The sequence below is a fragment of the Cariama cristata genome, unplaced genomic scaffold (assembly GCF_000690535.1).
Source record: "Cariama cristata isolate BGI_N322 unplaced genomic scaffold, ASM69053v1 scaffold3948, whole genome shotgun sequence".
Taxonomy (NCBI): Eukaryota; Metazoa; Chordata; class Aves; order Cariamiformes; family Cariamidae; genus Cariama; species Cariama cristata.
The window spans coordinates 21,276-38,245 of NW_009632684.1; the positions used below are offsets into that span (position 1 = coordinate 21,276).

Sequence of the window (16,970 nt, forward strand, 5' to 3'; positions counted from 1 at the left end):
TGTAGATGCTTGAAGAGCGAACAGCCAGTTAACATAATGTGAGTGTGATTTGTTATGTATGCTTGGAACTCATATGCTGTCGTCTTCTCTTTAGTATTTGGGGTTTTTACTGTGATAACCAGCTGCTGAAAGAATCAGGTAGGGATTCAGGAGTCTATGTTCTCTTTAGCACAAGAATTATTATTTTCAGAAAGCGAGTGGTTTTGTGGGAAAAAAAAAAATCCTGTGTTTTGATGACATAGGGATGAAAACTGAGATGAAGACAAACTCTATAAACTGTGGTTATTTTAAGCATGTAACAAAAAGTAATTTTATTATAAATTCACTGTAGAACTTAGGCTAGAAGCTCACGTATTTCAAGTCTTTTGAAAAATCTTCCTATATGAAAGATTTAGAAGAAAGTGCTTTAGGTCAACGTTAAAGCTTTGAAATGCAGCTTATGGTAACTATGGGAACTGATTTTCAGAAATAGGTCTCCCTATTAAATAGAGCAACTTTATTTCAGTTCAAACAGATCAATTTTTTTCCCTTTTGTCACTGGGTTGAGTACTAGTTTCAAAGTAGATTCATCAATCCAAGGTATTTTCCACAATATATTTTAATTCCTGGCGTTTGGGGAGCTTGATTGCTTTTCTGCGTGCTTATCTCTGCATTTTTAATATTCTCTTTTTTGTTTTTAAATCCATTGATGAAGGTACCAGTATTGTTGTGTGAAGTCTAGATTCCACCCTTGTTTTCTGTAATTAGTCTCGCCGCAATTGTTTGCATGTGTGTTAGCATTAAACCATGTTGTTTTGTTTCCTGTCCTTTTCTCAGTCGAGCACAATTCTTCCTCCCTTCCCTTCATCCTCCTCCTGAGGATGTACTTTTTCTTAGTACCATTTGCATCCATTGCAGACAGATCACCGTTTCTTGAAAAGTAGAAATTCGTAGCTATCTTGTCAGTTAAAAGGAGCTGCCCAACTGCAACATTTTGTAGGAATACATTGGCGCTAGCAAAGAGTCCTTATTACTGGAAATGAGTGAATAAGTTTTACTGTATGCCATTTGACTTTAAACGTAGTTGTTTGAATTTGGATTTTTTTTAGGATGTCTTGTTTAAGAATCCTTTCTGTTTTTCAGTAGTTGTCTGCTTTGAGAACAGACATAGAAGGAAAATGAATGAAGAACTCTTAAAATCCTGAGTCTGAAGTATACCCTGATGCTAGGATATACTTCAACAGGTGAATGTTTAATAATATTGCAAGTCTTAGTGGGACTAATTTTTTTTTTCCTTTCTGGTGAGATTTAAAGAAATACTTTACAGGAAAATGTGTTATTAAAAAGTATATTTATTCCTAATTTTTGTATTTTAAAGGCGTATTTGTTGTGAAATAATGTGTAACCCCATACTTTGGTAGTTAGTGCAGTAGGCGAGGAGTTGGACAGATTGTCATAATTCTTGTTAGATGCGTTGCCATGTGATTGATAGTAGTTTTATGCTTCTGGAGGATAAGAATGTTTGATTCACTTCCTCATTTGGAAAAGTATAACATTTATGGCAATTGCATTGTGTAGATTAGAGATGTATGTGAGAAAATGTCTTAATCAATTACCACTGTTAAGTTTATTTCTTCTGTATGGTCTTCTATTGGTTTTATCCCTCTTTCTAATTGCTTTGGGAACATAAGGGATAGTAAGCGTTGTTGCAGTTAGATACAGTGGCTTATGTTAGACCTGACCAATGTAAACATTCAAAAAGTAAATACAAAAAACTTCTTTAGACAATCCAAACTAATCTGCTTTTTGATAAAGTTCCTTCTGACTTGCACCAATTAATGGTTATTTACTTGCTGGGATAGAAAAATATTTTGTATTATTATTTCTTAAGTATTTTTTGCTTTCAAATGTTATCTTTACCTCCTGCAGGATCACTGTAAAAAGCTGCTATTTTTTTTGTGATCTTGTTTAACCTAAATAATTATATTTTTTTTTTACCAACGTCAAAAAAGAGAAGATGAAATGGGTAATACACTGCCATACAAAATCGCGTTGCCTAAAAGACGACTTCCATGTCTGTAGATCTTGTTTAGATCCCGTAGCGTTCCCCAAGTGATAAGCTAGAGCAGTACTCTGTACGGTACATGATCTTCAGTGATGACTCCCTCCCATCTGGCAGTGATAAATGTAAATTGTACCTTCATAGCCCTTGCAAGCTTTGCATGTAATTTATCAAATTAACTTTTTATACATAAAAAATATATCGTTGTTGCAAACGTTTCAAACAAGTATGTTTTTTCCTTCCAACATTAAATGTACTGTGAATTATTTCTAAGGCTCTAGCTACATATTTCATAGTTCTGATCAAAATTTTCATCAAAGTAAGGTTTCATGCCATATTTTCTTGATCAGTCTTCTGATTGTATAGATTTTCAGCTGCTATACCTCTGTCTACCTGGATACATAAATAATGATTTTGCAAGGGTGGATGCAGAACTTTTATTATCTTAGGACAGCTGTCGTGGTAGACTTGCAGTGGATGACCGGCTTTGAGTTTTCCTTAGGTGTTAATTGTATGACTGTAGGTTTTGGTGCTCAAAGCAGAGTTCGCATTGCAGAGGTCTTTTCCATCCTGCTGTTCATGAATTTGCATACAGCACAATCAGTAGCAAGTGTTTTCCTGGTGATAAATGGCTGGAATTAATTTTATAGCCATCAGTTATTGCACTTCTTTGGACAGACACATGGAGTGAGAATTCCTATTGATCCTGAAAAACTGGGCTTGTAGAAACTTTGGAAAAGTTCCCTTGATAGTGGTGCTTCCTTTTGTGTAGTTTTAGGGCTCTGAACCTTCTTTCGTTTGCAAGAATACTTGCAGTACAGTATTTTGCATACCTCAAACCCAAGGGAGCTTGCTGCTTCATTATTAGTGAATTTTACTCCCATCAGTGCTCCAAGTATTTGAAAACATCGGGCAAGACTGAATACATAGCAGATCAAAGGATTGTATGGCTTTTGTCCGTTTTTTATATTATTTTCATTTATTTTTATATTATTATTGTATTTTTATATTACTTGCGAGTGTAAATATGCAATATAGTTTCTGTCACTTTTAAGTGAATTTAATTTTACCCTTCCTTTGTGGTGGTCTTTGCTTGATGCAGAGAGACAACGACATTCTTACAAAGAGGTTTGTTGCATACCTTCTCCTTATAGATTCATTTTCTTTTGAATAGGCATATTAGAGATTTTTTCTTTGTTAGCTTTTGTGGCCTGTGATTAAACACTGAATGCTTGTGTTGGATCCTATGCATCTTAGGACACCTTTTCCTAATGTTTTCTAGAAAATGTTAAACATTGTGTCAATCCTGCGTAACTCTTCTCTAGCTTTATGTAGTGCTGGTTACTGGGCATAATCTGCAAATCCTGTCAATCTGTTAGTACCAGGCATTCTTTGTCCGGACTTACTGTACCAATAATAGAAACAGATGGTTTAGGGCTGCCTTAATCATTGTTTTGGACTCTCCCTCACCTCAAAACTGCATTATTTGTCAAAGTAATTCAGTCATTGTGGCTAGTGGCAAGAGAGACGAGGTTTAGGTATTTGTCATTACCACACTAAAATCCATTCTCTGCTTTTGAGCAAGGTACTGTGCGTCCTGGTGAATTCTGTCTTTCTTCACTATGAATTACTTTCCTGAGATCTTTAATAATTCCTTTTCACTTACATCCGAAACCAATTTGTTTAAAAATTGTTCAAAAAAAGTGTTAAATGCATTTGTTGCCCACACCTCTGTGAGGGATATTTTATGTTCCTGTGTCAAAGGGCTGTGTTGAGGATGCCTGAAGTGGTCCGAGTTGTAACTTCTGTCTGCAACAATCGCATTCATGCTGTGTGGAACCACATTCAGCATTTTAGGTAAAGAGAGCATATGGGGTTACAGGCTTTTTTTACTACTTTGTTTTTGTGGACTTGTGGCGTACTATATGTTGCTTAGTGAATGTTTGGCCAGTTTTTGAATACTGTTGGTTGTTGGTTTTTTTCTTTTAATGCTTATGGGAAAATTGGTGGCCAAGTTAGAAGAAGGTCTGGATTTTGCTGTGTGACTGTTTACCAAAAACAGGTTTGCAGGAGCCCTTTTTCTTTCTAGGAAAGTCTGGTGGAACTGATGGTGGAGATGGCCTTTGATGGTAGAGTTGTTTGTACCTTCTCTTAAACTTCAGCTTCTCTCAAATTTCTTTGTAGCTCCTCAAATTTCTTTGTAGCTCCTCAAATTTCTTTGTAGCTCCTCAAATTTCTTTGTAGCTCCTCAAATTTCTTTGTAGCTCCTCAAATTTCTTTGTAGCTCCTCAAATTTCTTTGTAGCTCCTCAAATTTCTTTGTAGCTCCTCAAATTTCTTTGTAGCTCCTCAAATTTCTTTGTAGCTCCTCAAATTTCTTTGTAGCTCATAGTTTGTAGCCTCTCTTAAATTTCTTCTCTCAAATTTCAGCTTTAAACTTTGATTCCTAAACTTTTGTTTGTATGATAAAAATATACTGTGCCGATACATGTATCTTTTAGTGATCCAATGACATTGCATGCTAAGATAAAAGTTCAAAAAAAATTAAATTTAAAAACGCCTCTCTTTTTTGGATAACAACAGGATGAAAGGAAAAATGTAAAAACTGGGTTCTGTGCAATATCTGATATCTGAAGGCATAAGCTTTTAGAGGGAGCTAAGAATTTATTCCACGTTTTAGATTCCAGTTTGGAGTGGTTCCAATGCTAAATGGCCTATATCAGTCTCTTAGCAGAGGACAAACCACTTGGTTGCTCTTAAGGATTTCGCTTCTACCATTTTCTCCTGTTCTTTAAGCTATCTCCCTCATTTTTACTGTTCTTTTGAATGATAGCACCTGAAAGGTGACCCCCAGCGTTCTTCATTGAGATAAAAATTTGTTTCTTTTTTTGAAACAGCTGAAGAGAAATGCTTTCACTGTACCCTGAAACTGCTGAGTATATTAGGGTAGTATTTGGTTTTAGTTGTATTTATTAGCTTGATTACCAGTTAATGTTTGCAATTTCTGTTACAAAATTTTGTTTTGATCCATTCCATCTTCTAGAATGAAGTTGATGTAGAAGTTTTACTGGAAGACATGGCAAGACTTCAGCTACTTTTGTAGCTGCGTTTGAGTATGGAAGCAAAAAAATCTCCCTTGCAACATGATTTAAATGCCTTAGCTCTTTGCTGTTCTCTTTTACTGGATAAAATTTCACATTTCATCGTGAAGAATCCTGACCTGTCTTCAGTGTTTCTTCAGAGAAATAGAAAGCCTTGTCTGCTGCTTAATTCCAACAGTATTTTAGTAGTAGTTTTAGGTTTTATTGATTTTTCTTTACTTTAAAGGCTTTTCATTGATTCAGTCTCAAAGGGATTTTAAAGTAGTAGTTGGCTGAAGTGATGTGAAAAGAGTGCTCACGGAGTCTGGGAGACGGAAAACATATCTGTGTCATTGTCATAAGTGCTAACCGTAAGTACACAAAAAGGTACCTGAATTATTTCTGCACACCATGCAAGTGACTTAAGTTTTAAGTTCTCAGGTTTTTGGCTGTTACCTCTGTTGACATCCAGAGGAAAGTCCCTTTCATGGCTTTTTCACTTACTAAAGATTGAATCAGGCTATGGATGGAAATTTTTTGTATAGAATTTTGAAAATTTAACTGTACCAGACGTAACAGGTGAAATGCAGTATTGCTCTGGTTTGGTTTTAGATCTTGTTAGGTGCCAGAAATACTATTAAATTGCACATAAGCAGTTATACTTTGTTTAAATGTTCATTTGTGTTTGTGAATAGTATTTACAACTCAACACTTATAAACACATTTCATTATAAAATCTTTCAAATTTAGTCCTCAATTTTTACCATCCATATGCTGGAGATTTACCATCCGTGTCTCAAGATTGTAACTTGTTTATGCATGGGTCTAGTAGTTTCAGTTTATTGGCTGTTACTTTCAGAGCTAGGGTTATAAAATCATTCCTGACATTCATTTCTGACTTTGTGACTTTCTTATCTGCCTACTCTTTTCGTGAAGATTAGATATGGAACTGTCAACTCTGGCTGCTGGCGTAGTTGTAAAGAATGTGGTATTTCTGTCATCTCTAGGTATTTAACTGAATTCCCTGGTATTTTGTTACATTTGGAAAATTGATCTTAGTGTTACAGCCCTTTGCAAGATACAGTAGAACCTGAGAACTTAGTGTTACTTCTGTAGAATAAACTGAATTCCCATTGATTAAAGTAACTTAAAGCAGGATGGTTTTCATGACTCCTCCTCCCATATTCCTCTTTCTGGATTTATTTTTGTTTATCAGTGATAACCAATATAATCTTCTTCCTAGTGTCCGTCTCTTCTGCCCAGTGACTAAAGCAGGGTTAATCCAACAGTGCAATGAAAAGCCTAAGGGGTATGGGAAGGTAATTGGGAATTAGTACTTGCCTTCTATTTGTGTGAGTTTTGGTTGTGTCAGTTAGTCTGTGGGACTAGTTATATATTGTAGACAGTTTGTTTCACCTGTTGTCTCCAAAATTATATTTTCTCACCACAAACTCTGAAGCTCAACTCTTCTGTAAATGAAGAAGTTGAGACCACTGACAACATAATCATAAGAATGTTCCAGGTAACTTAAAAATGGTAATTCAAAAGACAGATCCTGTCTCAGCAGAGTTTCAAGGCACTACAGTTTTGATTCGCTTCGGAATGCATTGTACTTCTTGCAAATAAAAAATTGTATAACAGGTGTACTTCAGACTCAAATGGAGTATTGTATTTTTTCATTGTCTATATATATACTTTTCCTCTATAGCTGTGGCTCAGGTCTTTTTTGATGAGATATTTCAGAGAAGTTCTCAGTGGCATCTCTTGCACTAACAATGCTTTGATTGTATTCCTTTAGGTTATTTTTGAGACATTATCAGTTATGCCTTTTTAGGCATGGTGCACAGAGGGGTTTATAGTCAGATTTACCTATGTCCATCATCCTCAGAAGGGGCCGAGAATCTGATTAGTGTGTCTCCTATGCTGACATTAAAATATACCTGAATATCATCTTCGTCCTGATTTTATTGTCTCGAAGAAGTAGGCAACCAGGCCTATGCAATTGGGATTTCGTTGACAATTGTTGCCGTTCACTAGCTGCTATGGCGTTGGTCATTTTCAACTGGATTTGAGGGGTATAGAATTTGATGGAGTAATTAAGCCCCCCGTCTATTTTCTGAAAACAAGCAACTGGAAAGGAAGAGATGAAAATTATTGCCTATATGTGTGACCAAATGGTTTTCATGGGCATTACTCCAATGTAGATGGAGCTTGTACAGCCTCTTGCCTCTCGGGAAAGAAGCTGGGCTTCATAGTTGCACTACACACAGAACAAGATTACTGTTAAAGTGCTTCCATGCCTTTATAGTCCAATTATTTTAGCCTTTAGTCTGTTATTTTAGCCTTTTTTTTCTTACTCAGTGGTACTAAACATCATCTTTCACTGAGAGGAGGTATTTATATTATAATACAACTATTAATTAAGCCCTTTCTTCTGAAAGCTTCCTGTTAACTGTAAAAAAAAAAAAAAATACTATTCTGATTTGTGTAACTAGCCAGATTTGTTGGCACTAACCTAAAGTTTAGTAGCTAAAGTAAAAGAGCATACAGTCAGATGCCAAATATTAGGTTGTATTGATTAGTGGTCAGACTTAGCAGGGGAGTTCCTTTAGTCCTGGAGAGATGCTGAGCAGCCCACGCTGGGCTTCAAGAGCCTTCATGTGTAGCAAGACTAGGGGCAAGGTAAGGCAGGTGTGTGCTTGCTTTCTAATAATAATGGAAAGGAGTATCTCATCCATCTGTGAAGTGCATGCATTTTTTTGGATGAGAACTCTAAAATCCGGGAGCGTTTCTCTGTGGAAAGCTTTCACTTGCCTTAAACTGGTGAGACAAACGGGGTAGAGAGGATGGCTAGCCTTTTCCCCGTGAAAAACGTGTATAGGGTAATACAGTTTTGAGCTGAAACAGTTGGCAGAACTCTTCTGCTGGGATGATTCATTGTACTGCAGTTTTGTCTTCTAGTATGATGTTGTTAGTAAGCTGTCCATCAAAGGCTGAGCTCTGCTGCTGTAGTTTTTGTATAAACCTAATGTGAAAAATTATCTCAAAGAATGAACAATTTAAAGTAAAAGAAAAACAAATACTAAAATGTAATACGAAGCATCAAAGCTGGTAATTTAATATGGCAGGATCTAAAATAGTAAGATACTCATCCAGGCCTACTTCCAATGCAAGTTTTTCCTCCTGCTTGCCTTTTAACCTCATTTTGAAGATGACTGTTTTCCAAACCTACAGTTTAATCTTTCTCATTTTAATTAGTCAAGGTAACTGCTTTTTCTTTTATAGAGTGTCTGTGTTCCAAAAACATAGTTTCCTTCTTAATGTAAGTTCAATGTATTCCTTCTGCAGATTATTTTAGTTTCTGGATTCATAGGGAAGATGTAGGAGGTGTCTTCTTCCTGACAGTTTATCAATAAATACGAAAATACTTATTTACTTAAAGGGAAGGAGAAATGTAATACTTCGTAATACATTTCTTTCTGTACATTTGTCTGGAACTTCATAATTACACATCTAGAAAATGTGCTGATACAATCTTAAGCCATCTGTTTTTCCAGTGTCTTTACAAGTCATAGTCTCCTTTCCATTTTAGTGTCTGGTTCTTACCAAAGCTGCTGATGAATGAGATTTAGAATTGAAATTTAAAACTTCAAGTTTTTATTTGAATAACTGGATTAAATTAAAAAAAAAAAAAAATCCTCCATGTTGCTGATTCACAGCATATTTTCAGTAAGCATGTTTTTTAATATGTATTTCTAAATGTATGTTTATTAAGAGCGTTGTGAGAAACTGCAAGATGTGATTGATTCATTCATGTTGGCTAAAATATAAAGAATCATCAGTCTTTGGATCTGAATTGGTATGAGGATACTAGGAAATGCAGATCGTTATATTCCAAATTTGTATTTTTACTGTATGGCAGTTGTAGCTACTTTATATTTTTGAGAGGTAAGTGTTCTAAAAAAAAAGTTTTGTCAAATATTCATTTCCAACTTTCTTACTGAGTGGTAATTATGTATATGGATATAGTGACAGCATCTTAAAGCATCAACTCTAAAAATATTGATGGATTTTGAAAGGGAAAGTTCTGGGGTTTTAGTCAAAAGCAAATGAGTGTCACTGTCAGTTGGTTAGTGTGTTACCATCTTGTTTGCTAATTTGTTTGAACAGAAGGACGGTAATTGTTTCATCTTCCCTTTTGGTTACAAATGGCATAAGGCCTCCTGATTTTAGGGGCAAGTAGCCTAGTTTTTTTCCTCTTACTTTCACAAGATGTTTCCTCAGTACAGTTTGGTTTCAGTCTGTGGAAAACAAGCGTTTCCTGTGATTGTTGTTTTCTCAACAAGTAAGCCGTTATTAAAAACCAAGGAGTGCAACCTGTGAGAGTGTTGAAGAATTTTGTTACTGTATTAAGAGTACGCAGGGTAGGAAAATTTATTAAGGTATGAACCTGCAAATCATAGGTGACGTGAAGTAGCTTTTCTCTCTGGTAAAAAAAAAAAGGGAGCAACTACCTTGGGAAAGGGAGGGAGGAGAAGCCGGAAGAGAAATAGATAGTTACAGGAAGTTACAACTAATAGGCTTCTCTGCTGGAAATCACACTATAGCTGATTTCCTGGTTTGAAAGAACGGGATATTCTTTCCCATATATTCCAGCCATTCTTTCAAAAACCTGTATTTGACATTTGGTGACAAAAGTGGGATGTTCGCTGAAAATGTGGAGGTAAATGTATTCTCTCGCTTCTTTTAGAATACTTTGTCCTGCTTAGAATATAAATTGTTTCAGGCTTGAAACAGTTTTGTCTGTTCTTGATGCAAGAATAAATGTGGAATTGCATCATCTGTTAGGGAGGAGAAGGAGTTACTGTATAGCATACGTATTGTGAAACAGCGTGTATGGTAGGTGACTCAGTAATGACTGAAGCATGCTTTAGTCTATGGATAGTGAATAGAATCATTTATCTGGACAACTGTTACTTCAGTCTTTTTTCTTTTTTTTTATGAAATTTATTTTTCTTATCATCACTTTTGCTTTCAAAATTCAGAATCTGCGTAGGCAGTCTGCAAGGCACAGACCAAAAAGATGTTTGTTATAAAGGAGCATTTTGTAAGGAAAAGGCCAGAATTCTGCCTTATCTGAGTTAATACATTGATTCTTCTTTAGCCTCTAAATTCATGATAAATCACTACTCTGTAGCGATGGCAAATGGAGTGTTTTGCAATTTCTTGAAAACGGAGGAAATATCTCGCTTATTTTTATAGCCTTTGCATTCATAATTGCATAACTACTAAAAGTGGAAGGTGGCCTGGTGTGAAGGAAAGAAGATACTATTGCTGTTGACTTAATTTCTTAGCTTTCTGGTACATGAGTATTGTGGGTTATCTGCCATGTTCTGTACTTCAAAATCCTCTCCTCTGAGCAATGTCACTACACGCCTCTGTTGCCTTTAAAATGTGTTGTAACTGTGATATTGTCAAATTTTTCTCCTTCACTGTTGCCAAAAGGATTTTGAATAGCATTGATGAAAGTGGAACACTAATTATTCTTCACTCTGGTATAAATTGGCAAAGCTCTGCTAAGGAATGGATGTTTTGGTACCTAAAGCCTTTAAGAAGTCTTGGTTATTTTTGCAACAGTGTGTCTAGAAATTATGTGACTGGAGATAAATGTGCAATATTTGCATAACTGTACGTGTTTCTAAATAGGTGGTAACCTAATTTCTAAACAGATTGAGAGTGTTTGCTTTAGATAAATGCACGTAGTAATAGTAATCTTATATATGATGATAATAAAATTCCTTTTTTTTTATCTTTTAATGAGTCTTAAACTGTGTAAAATATCTCCTGTAGTTCTAGATGTAGTATTTCTAATAATGTTTTTTTTAATTCTGTTTTTCTCCAACAGAAAGGAACTTGAGACCTTCAAAGGTAAGTTCTATTTTTAATTTTCTACTGGAATGTTTGCAAGACTTACAGTAATTCTTGTATTAAGTGAAACTAGTAAGGAACTGTTCCAGTTCTACATTTGATAATGTTAACTTTGTCGACCCAGCAGGCTGTTTATTTTTGAGTTTACCTGTTACTGCTACGGGTTTCTTTGGGAGAGTCCTAAGTGTAGGAAGAACACAGATGGTTCTGTTGTCTTAGCTAGGGTTCAGAGATTCTGTATCTAATTCAAGCCTTTCCCTTGGTGTTCAGTTTTGGAAGTTAAGGGCTTTGTCTTCGACTAGTTGTTGTCTTTTCTAGCATGAATGTGTTTTTGACATGTGCAGGAGGCTGTTACTTATTAGACTTTTGTCTAGCTGTTTCTAGGAAATTTTCACCAGTTACACCAGACAAATGCAATTTTTGTAGCTCAACTTGTTGGATCTACATGATAATATATACAAATATCTATCCTAAATAATATACAATGGCTAGAAACTGTCAAGTATTATTGCTTTATCTGTGGTGCATAGATGTAAGGCATTACCATTTTCAGTAAATCTTAAATTCAGCCTTACTCTACCTACTAATGATAATGTTTGATCAGCTTGACAATTGCTATTATCTTTTGCTTTGAGTAAGGTGTGACGGTGGCTTTGTGACTAGTCTTTATTTATGAGAATGAAGTCAAGTGCATTGACTTATGTCAATTAATTGTCTCTTGCAATTGAAAGAAGGGATGGAAATTTCTATCAACTGCATTCCTCTTTGCCTTTTCAGTTCATTACTCTCTCATCTTTACATAATGCTAAAAAAAGAAAATAATAAAGCTAACATTAACAGACAAGCAACACAGATTATGTAAAATGTCACTTTATCTGTAGCTTACCATAACAACCCTTTTTTTGATTGATTTAACAGCTTTCAACACAGACTAGCTCAATACAAAACCAAACATAATGCTAAACTTATTCTGTTCCCAAAGCAAGGCAAGTACTTTGTAGTACCTGGTGCTTGTGAGAAGAGTGAATCCTGGGTTTTTTGTTTGTATTGATTGGGTATTTTAAGTGAGTTTCTGGAAGCCAGGAGGATGGTTTCCAAAATAATTTTTCTCTTGGCTTTTTGTTTTTCTAGTAGAGATTGTAACTTTATTTGGCAGTGAGTATTTTACAAAGACGGTTATTTTCCTGGAAGAGGAAGACATTGGCTGTGTGTTGACCTTGAAATTTATACCAAGCTAAGTAACTATTTCTGTAATTGATACAAAGGCATACAGATTTCCAATACTAGTTATGAAAGGCTTGTCTTGGGTAGACAATGCTTGTCTTGGTAGCCAAGAGAAGGATTTTAGCTTGCTACAGAGATGGAAAGTTGCAAAGGGATGCCAAGAAAAAGGCCAAAGTCTTTGCATGTGTCTTCACTGAAAAGTTCAACTGGAGTCTGTGGCTAATGCAGCCAGTGTCAAAGGGAAGGAGCAGGATCTCATGCTTTAACAAGGGAAGACCAGGTAAGAGGATACTCTAGGTCTGTTGGACATTTTTGAACCAACTGATCAAATTTATTCCACAATACTTGGAAAAATTGGCAGAAGCTATGGAAGGCTGGAAAAGCAACGGAGTGACATCCATCTTTAAAAATGGATGTTAAACATCAGTCAGCCTAATTTCTGTGTTTTTTCGTACGATGAACTGATGGACAAGCTTGTACACAACAGAAGAGAGAGGAATAATAGCTAACAAACTTTCAAGAATAGTTATATCAAGCAAGTCTAAATTTTTTCTATAAGATGACAACAACATAATTTAAAATAAACAATAGATACTGTATTTTGACTTTGACAACAACTTTCACTGTCTTGCCTGACATTTTCCCAGGAAACTGAGATTAAACTACTAAAAAGGAGGTGCATGGCTGATGAGAAATACATGCTTGGAGGAAATGTTTTTATGGTTTCTTGCTTACTGAGTTGTTCTCTCTAAGATCTAATGCTACTCGTAATTTTTGTTGTTAACCTGGGTTGTGAAGTAGAGATGTTCATTAGATTGGCTTTAGTCAGTCTTCTTCTGACCTTTTGGACCTCCAGCCAATTTCTGAGTATCTAGCATATATTTCATCAGCTGGTTAGGAACAGGGAGACTAAGAGCTTCCTGGTCACGAAGGGTTCATGGTTACGTAGTGACAGAGGGTTCGGTTTTACAGCAGGCTTGCCCAGCCTAACTCATGGCTCCTTCTTACGTTTTTCTGTTTTAAGCTACTTCCACGGCTCACTAGCTTTGTGCAGAAAATGATCTGTCACTTGGTTTGGTTTCGTTTCGGTTGATGAAGCATGCTGAAATAACTCAGTAGATGACCATAGAAATCCTGGCACAGAAGAAGGAAAAGGCAGCAGCAAGGGCAGGCAGCATGTCTTAACAACGTAACGTGGTCGTCTAGAAAGCAAGTATTTCTGGTGGTACATTACCTAGCACATTTTAAGGTTGAAGTGAGGAAGTATTAGTACCATTATGTAAAGCTTTTATGATAAGATCTTATCTTGCTTATAACTCTGGTTTACTGTATTCAGAAAAGGTTGCTTCCAACTGAAATATGTTAAGTAGTTGGGTAGATGATTCTTTACGTTTTTGTGTTGCAGGTATAGGTTACGTCCTCAACTAATTTATCCTTGCATAACTGTCCAGAGTGAAATGTGTTCATAAACATTCAGTTCATAAAATACCTGGTGCAGGGGCTAGGAAAGAAGAACTGTTTAACATACCTGTATATACACTTGCATCTTTCAAGGCATGTGCAGTTGAAACCATTGTACATTAAACTGTGTTTTAATGGAAACGAACAGAAATGCCAGTTTTCATAATAGTAACTTGTTATCTGTGAATTTGAATACCATATGCTAAAAAGTATTGGCTTCCAGATTAAGAATGGTAAATGTCTTGCATAAAAATATATTTCATAAATATGTATGTTCTATCTGAATCTGCAGAAATTGAAGTACCACAGAAACATTCCTTAAATATATTTGCTGGAGGGGGTAAAAAGATGGTTGTGTGCATGTTTTTTGGTGTCCAGATATAACACTCTCATTCACCAGTGCTGAGTTCTCGTGTCTTGCTTAGGATGGAAAGTAAGTTTTACTGGAATTAAGAAACTGAATGGTATAGTCAGAGGGTAAAAAAATCACACAGCACTGGAAACCTGAATTCAGTGATACATCCCATCAATTTCACAATGAATACAGAAAAAATACTAATCATATGTTGGCACTGACCATGAGAATGCAGGCCTGGCTCACAAGGCATGTGGGCAGCTTCACAGGGGTCTCTGATCTGTTTTAAAACTTTACTTCCTTGGAGTTTTGTGTATGTATAAATATAAATAGATACAGGTATGCAGGTGTAGTCTGCATGACACCACTGTAAATGTGTGAAATCTTCAAATGTGTATAACCTTATAAACATTTTAAGTGCCCTCGTATACTTAATATTTACTAAAGATGTATTTAAATACTGAAAGCAAATCAGCTGTCTCATAACCAAGAAACAGAATTGTTTCTGGCTTCATTTAGATCTTCCTGCTGTGTGCGCTGAGGTCCAAAGTGGTAATTCATTGATCTATTAAGTCTATTCTTTGAGGATAGCAGGTGTCATCAAGAAGGGACTCAGACAAAGCTCGGTGTATATACCTGTTTGCAGCATTGAAAAGCATTGGGAATTCACTAATCCTCTTGCTTGTTGATGTTATTACCTTTAAGTAGCATATAGTACGTACGTAATACTAGTTTAAGAAATGATGAATTATTTTTCTATTTGTCAATGGAGGTACTGTTTTAGAATTTCTTCCTGCCTTTTCCGTATTTGTATTACAGATTGTACACTTTCATCTTGAAAAGTAGATTTTATTTTTCTTCCTTTTGCTTGAAGACTATTTACAGGACCAGACGTTGTCCTTTGTTGTTTACTGTACCCATAGGGTAGAAGACAAACCTCTCCAGACAAACCTCTCCAGTCTCTTTTCTTTCAACCTCAATGGTTTTCTATTACAATGTAAGCATAACGTATTATTTAATAGTCTGTGATGCTGAGAAAGCAAAGGTTAGAAGCTTTCCTGCTTCTTTTTGTTAAGCATCTCTCTGAAGAAGGCATGGAGTGAGTGTGTGGTGTCCCTGTTGATACTGCTACAGCACTGGCATTTCTATACCCAAGTGTGAGCGTGTGCTAGGACAAAATATCTCAAAGGTTGTCCAGTCCATTTTATTATTTTTTTTTAGTAACTTATCTTTCGGAGAGCTTTGCTGTAAAAGATGATGGGTTAATGAGTGAAAGCAATTGAGTATGCCATATGAAGTAGCCTGCAAGTTTCTTCCTAGCGTGCATCGATTTCAGTGTTCGGAGAACTGCTTGCAGGAGCTGGCTTAGGCTCTGTGCTGTCCTGTCCTGGCTGAGACTTACAAAGGTGCTAAAAAAATAAGTGTTCTGTTGTGGATTTTGACAATTCCTTGCAATAGTAGAATTTATTTTAGTCGATATTTGAATAAGTGTGTATTTGTTTTCAGTATTTGATGGATTATACTCTTCCTTTAGAAAGGGCGTGTATCATTTTCATTTTTACAGTTGAGAAACTAGACATTAGATACCAAGTATGTGGTTACTTTCTCCTGATACTTGAAACCTAGCGCCTTCATGACTGCGCTGAGATTTGAAATCATTCCACCATCCTTCTAGGCACATGGTACTTATTTATTTATTTATTTTAAGTTAACATTGCTTCTGTTCCAGTGCAGTCAGGACTGTGTAGTGAATATTTACAGAATACTGTTAATCTCTTTACAAGATGGAAGAGTGAAGCAGAGCAGTGAGGTAGATAATGGAAAAAAACGAGAGTTGTGAAAGTAGTAGAATTGCACTGTGGTATAAAACATAGGCTGCTGGGTTTACTTCAGACTTTATCCAAATGGGAACAGTATGCATGACAGATTTAAAAATTGCTTCTTAAAGTCCCTTTTTAATAAAAAAAAGTTTAGGACGAAATGTTTTGTGTTTGTTTCTGGAAAGAAAACTAAAGCCATAGAGGCCGTTTAGCAATCAGCAACACAGCACTTTTAGACAATGAAAGGTGGCAGAAACTTTGCAAGGGCAGATAGGCGCATGGCTTTGGCTACTGAGTCATGCATATTTCTAAGCTTTAACAGGATTAGTTTCATTCAAGCTCAGGGAAAGGGGTCATATGACCATTTTCAGCACTTCTATTTACAATACAACAAAACATGCTTTCAGCCCTTTGCATCAGAGATCTCTCCCAAACAAGTCCGCATCGGTTTTAAGAGCTTTATCAAAAAACTCTTTCTGCGAAGGAGGCCGGTGAAGTAAAGAGGTGGTTTTTCTTGCCTTTCTCTTCTAGGTTAAGTCATTGGGTCACATTTGATATGCAGATCTTCTGTCATCCCTTGGCATGCATCTAAGATGCTGCTGTTGAAATTGCAGTTTTCCAGTCTCTTTATCAGTAGCTTAAATATGTTTGTCTCTGAACTTTAATTTCCTGGCTTTCGCTGTTCCCTTTTCTAAGAGCACACAATATTTGGAACAGTCGGACTCCATCCCTTTGTTCTCTTTTTTTTTTTTTTTTTAAATCTACTCGCCTCAACAAATAGCGTGTCACACTGATTTATTTTTTTCTCTTCCAGTCTAGGGATCCTCTTTGTCGTGCTGTATTCTGATGACTGTCAAAATAAACAACTTTTTCCTAGTCTTCATATTGTCTTCCAGATGCGTGGGTAATACGCAATGGAGGTCCGCAGCTCGTGGTTGAGAAAGCTCATACGTTCAATGATGTGACTGTTCTAGAAGTTGTGCTGTAATTTTGAGCACACGATCCTGTATGTTTCTTCTGAGCAACAGCAGATGACATTGTGGTAGAAAATCCTACCAGCCA

The 16,970-nt window shown here is 36.1% G+C and overlaps 1 protein-coding gene across 1 annotated transcript in view; it reads left to right on the top strand.

The window, feature by feature from the left end:
- Nucleotides 1-16,970, top strand: part of DTNBP1 (dystrobrevin binding protein 1) — a gene marked incomplete at its 3' end in the record, with an annotated part of 61,552 nt that overhangs the window by 18,140 nt on the left and 26,442 nt on the right. The window contains exon 6 of the mRNA XM_009706452.1: nt 11,026-11,048. Coding sequence (XP_009704754.1) covers nt 11,026-11,048 — 23 coding nt within the window. The remainder of the gene's footprint in view (nt 1-11,025; nt 11,049-16,970) is intronic.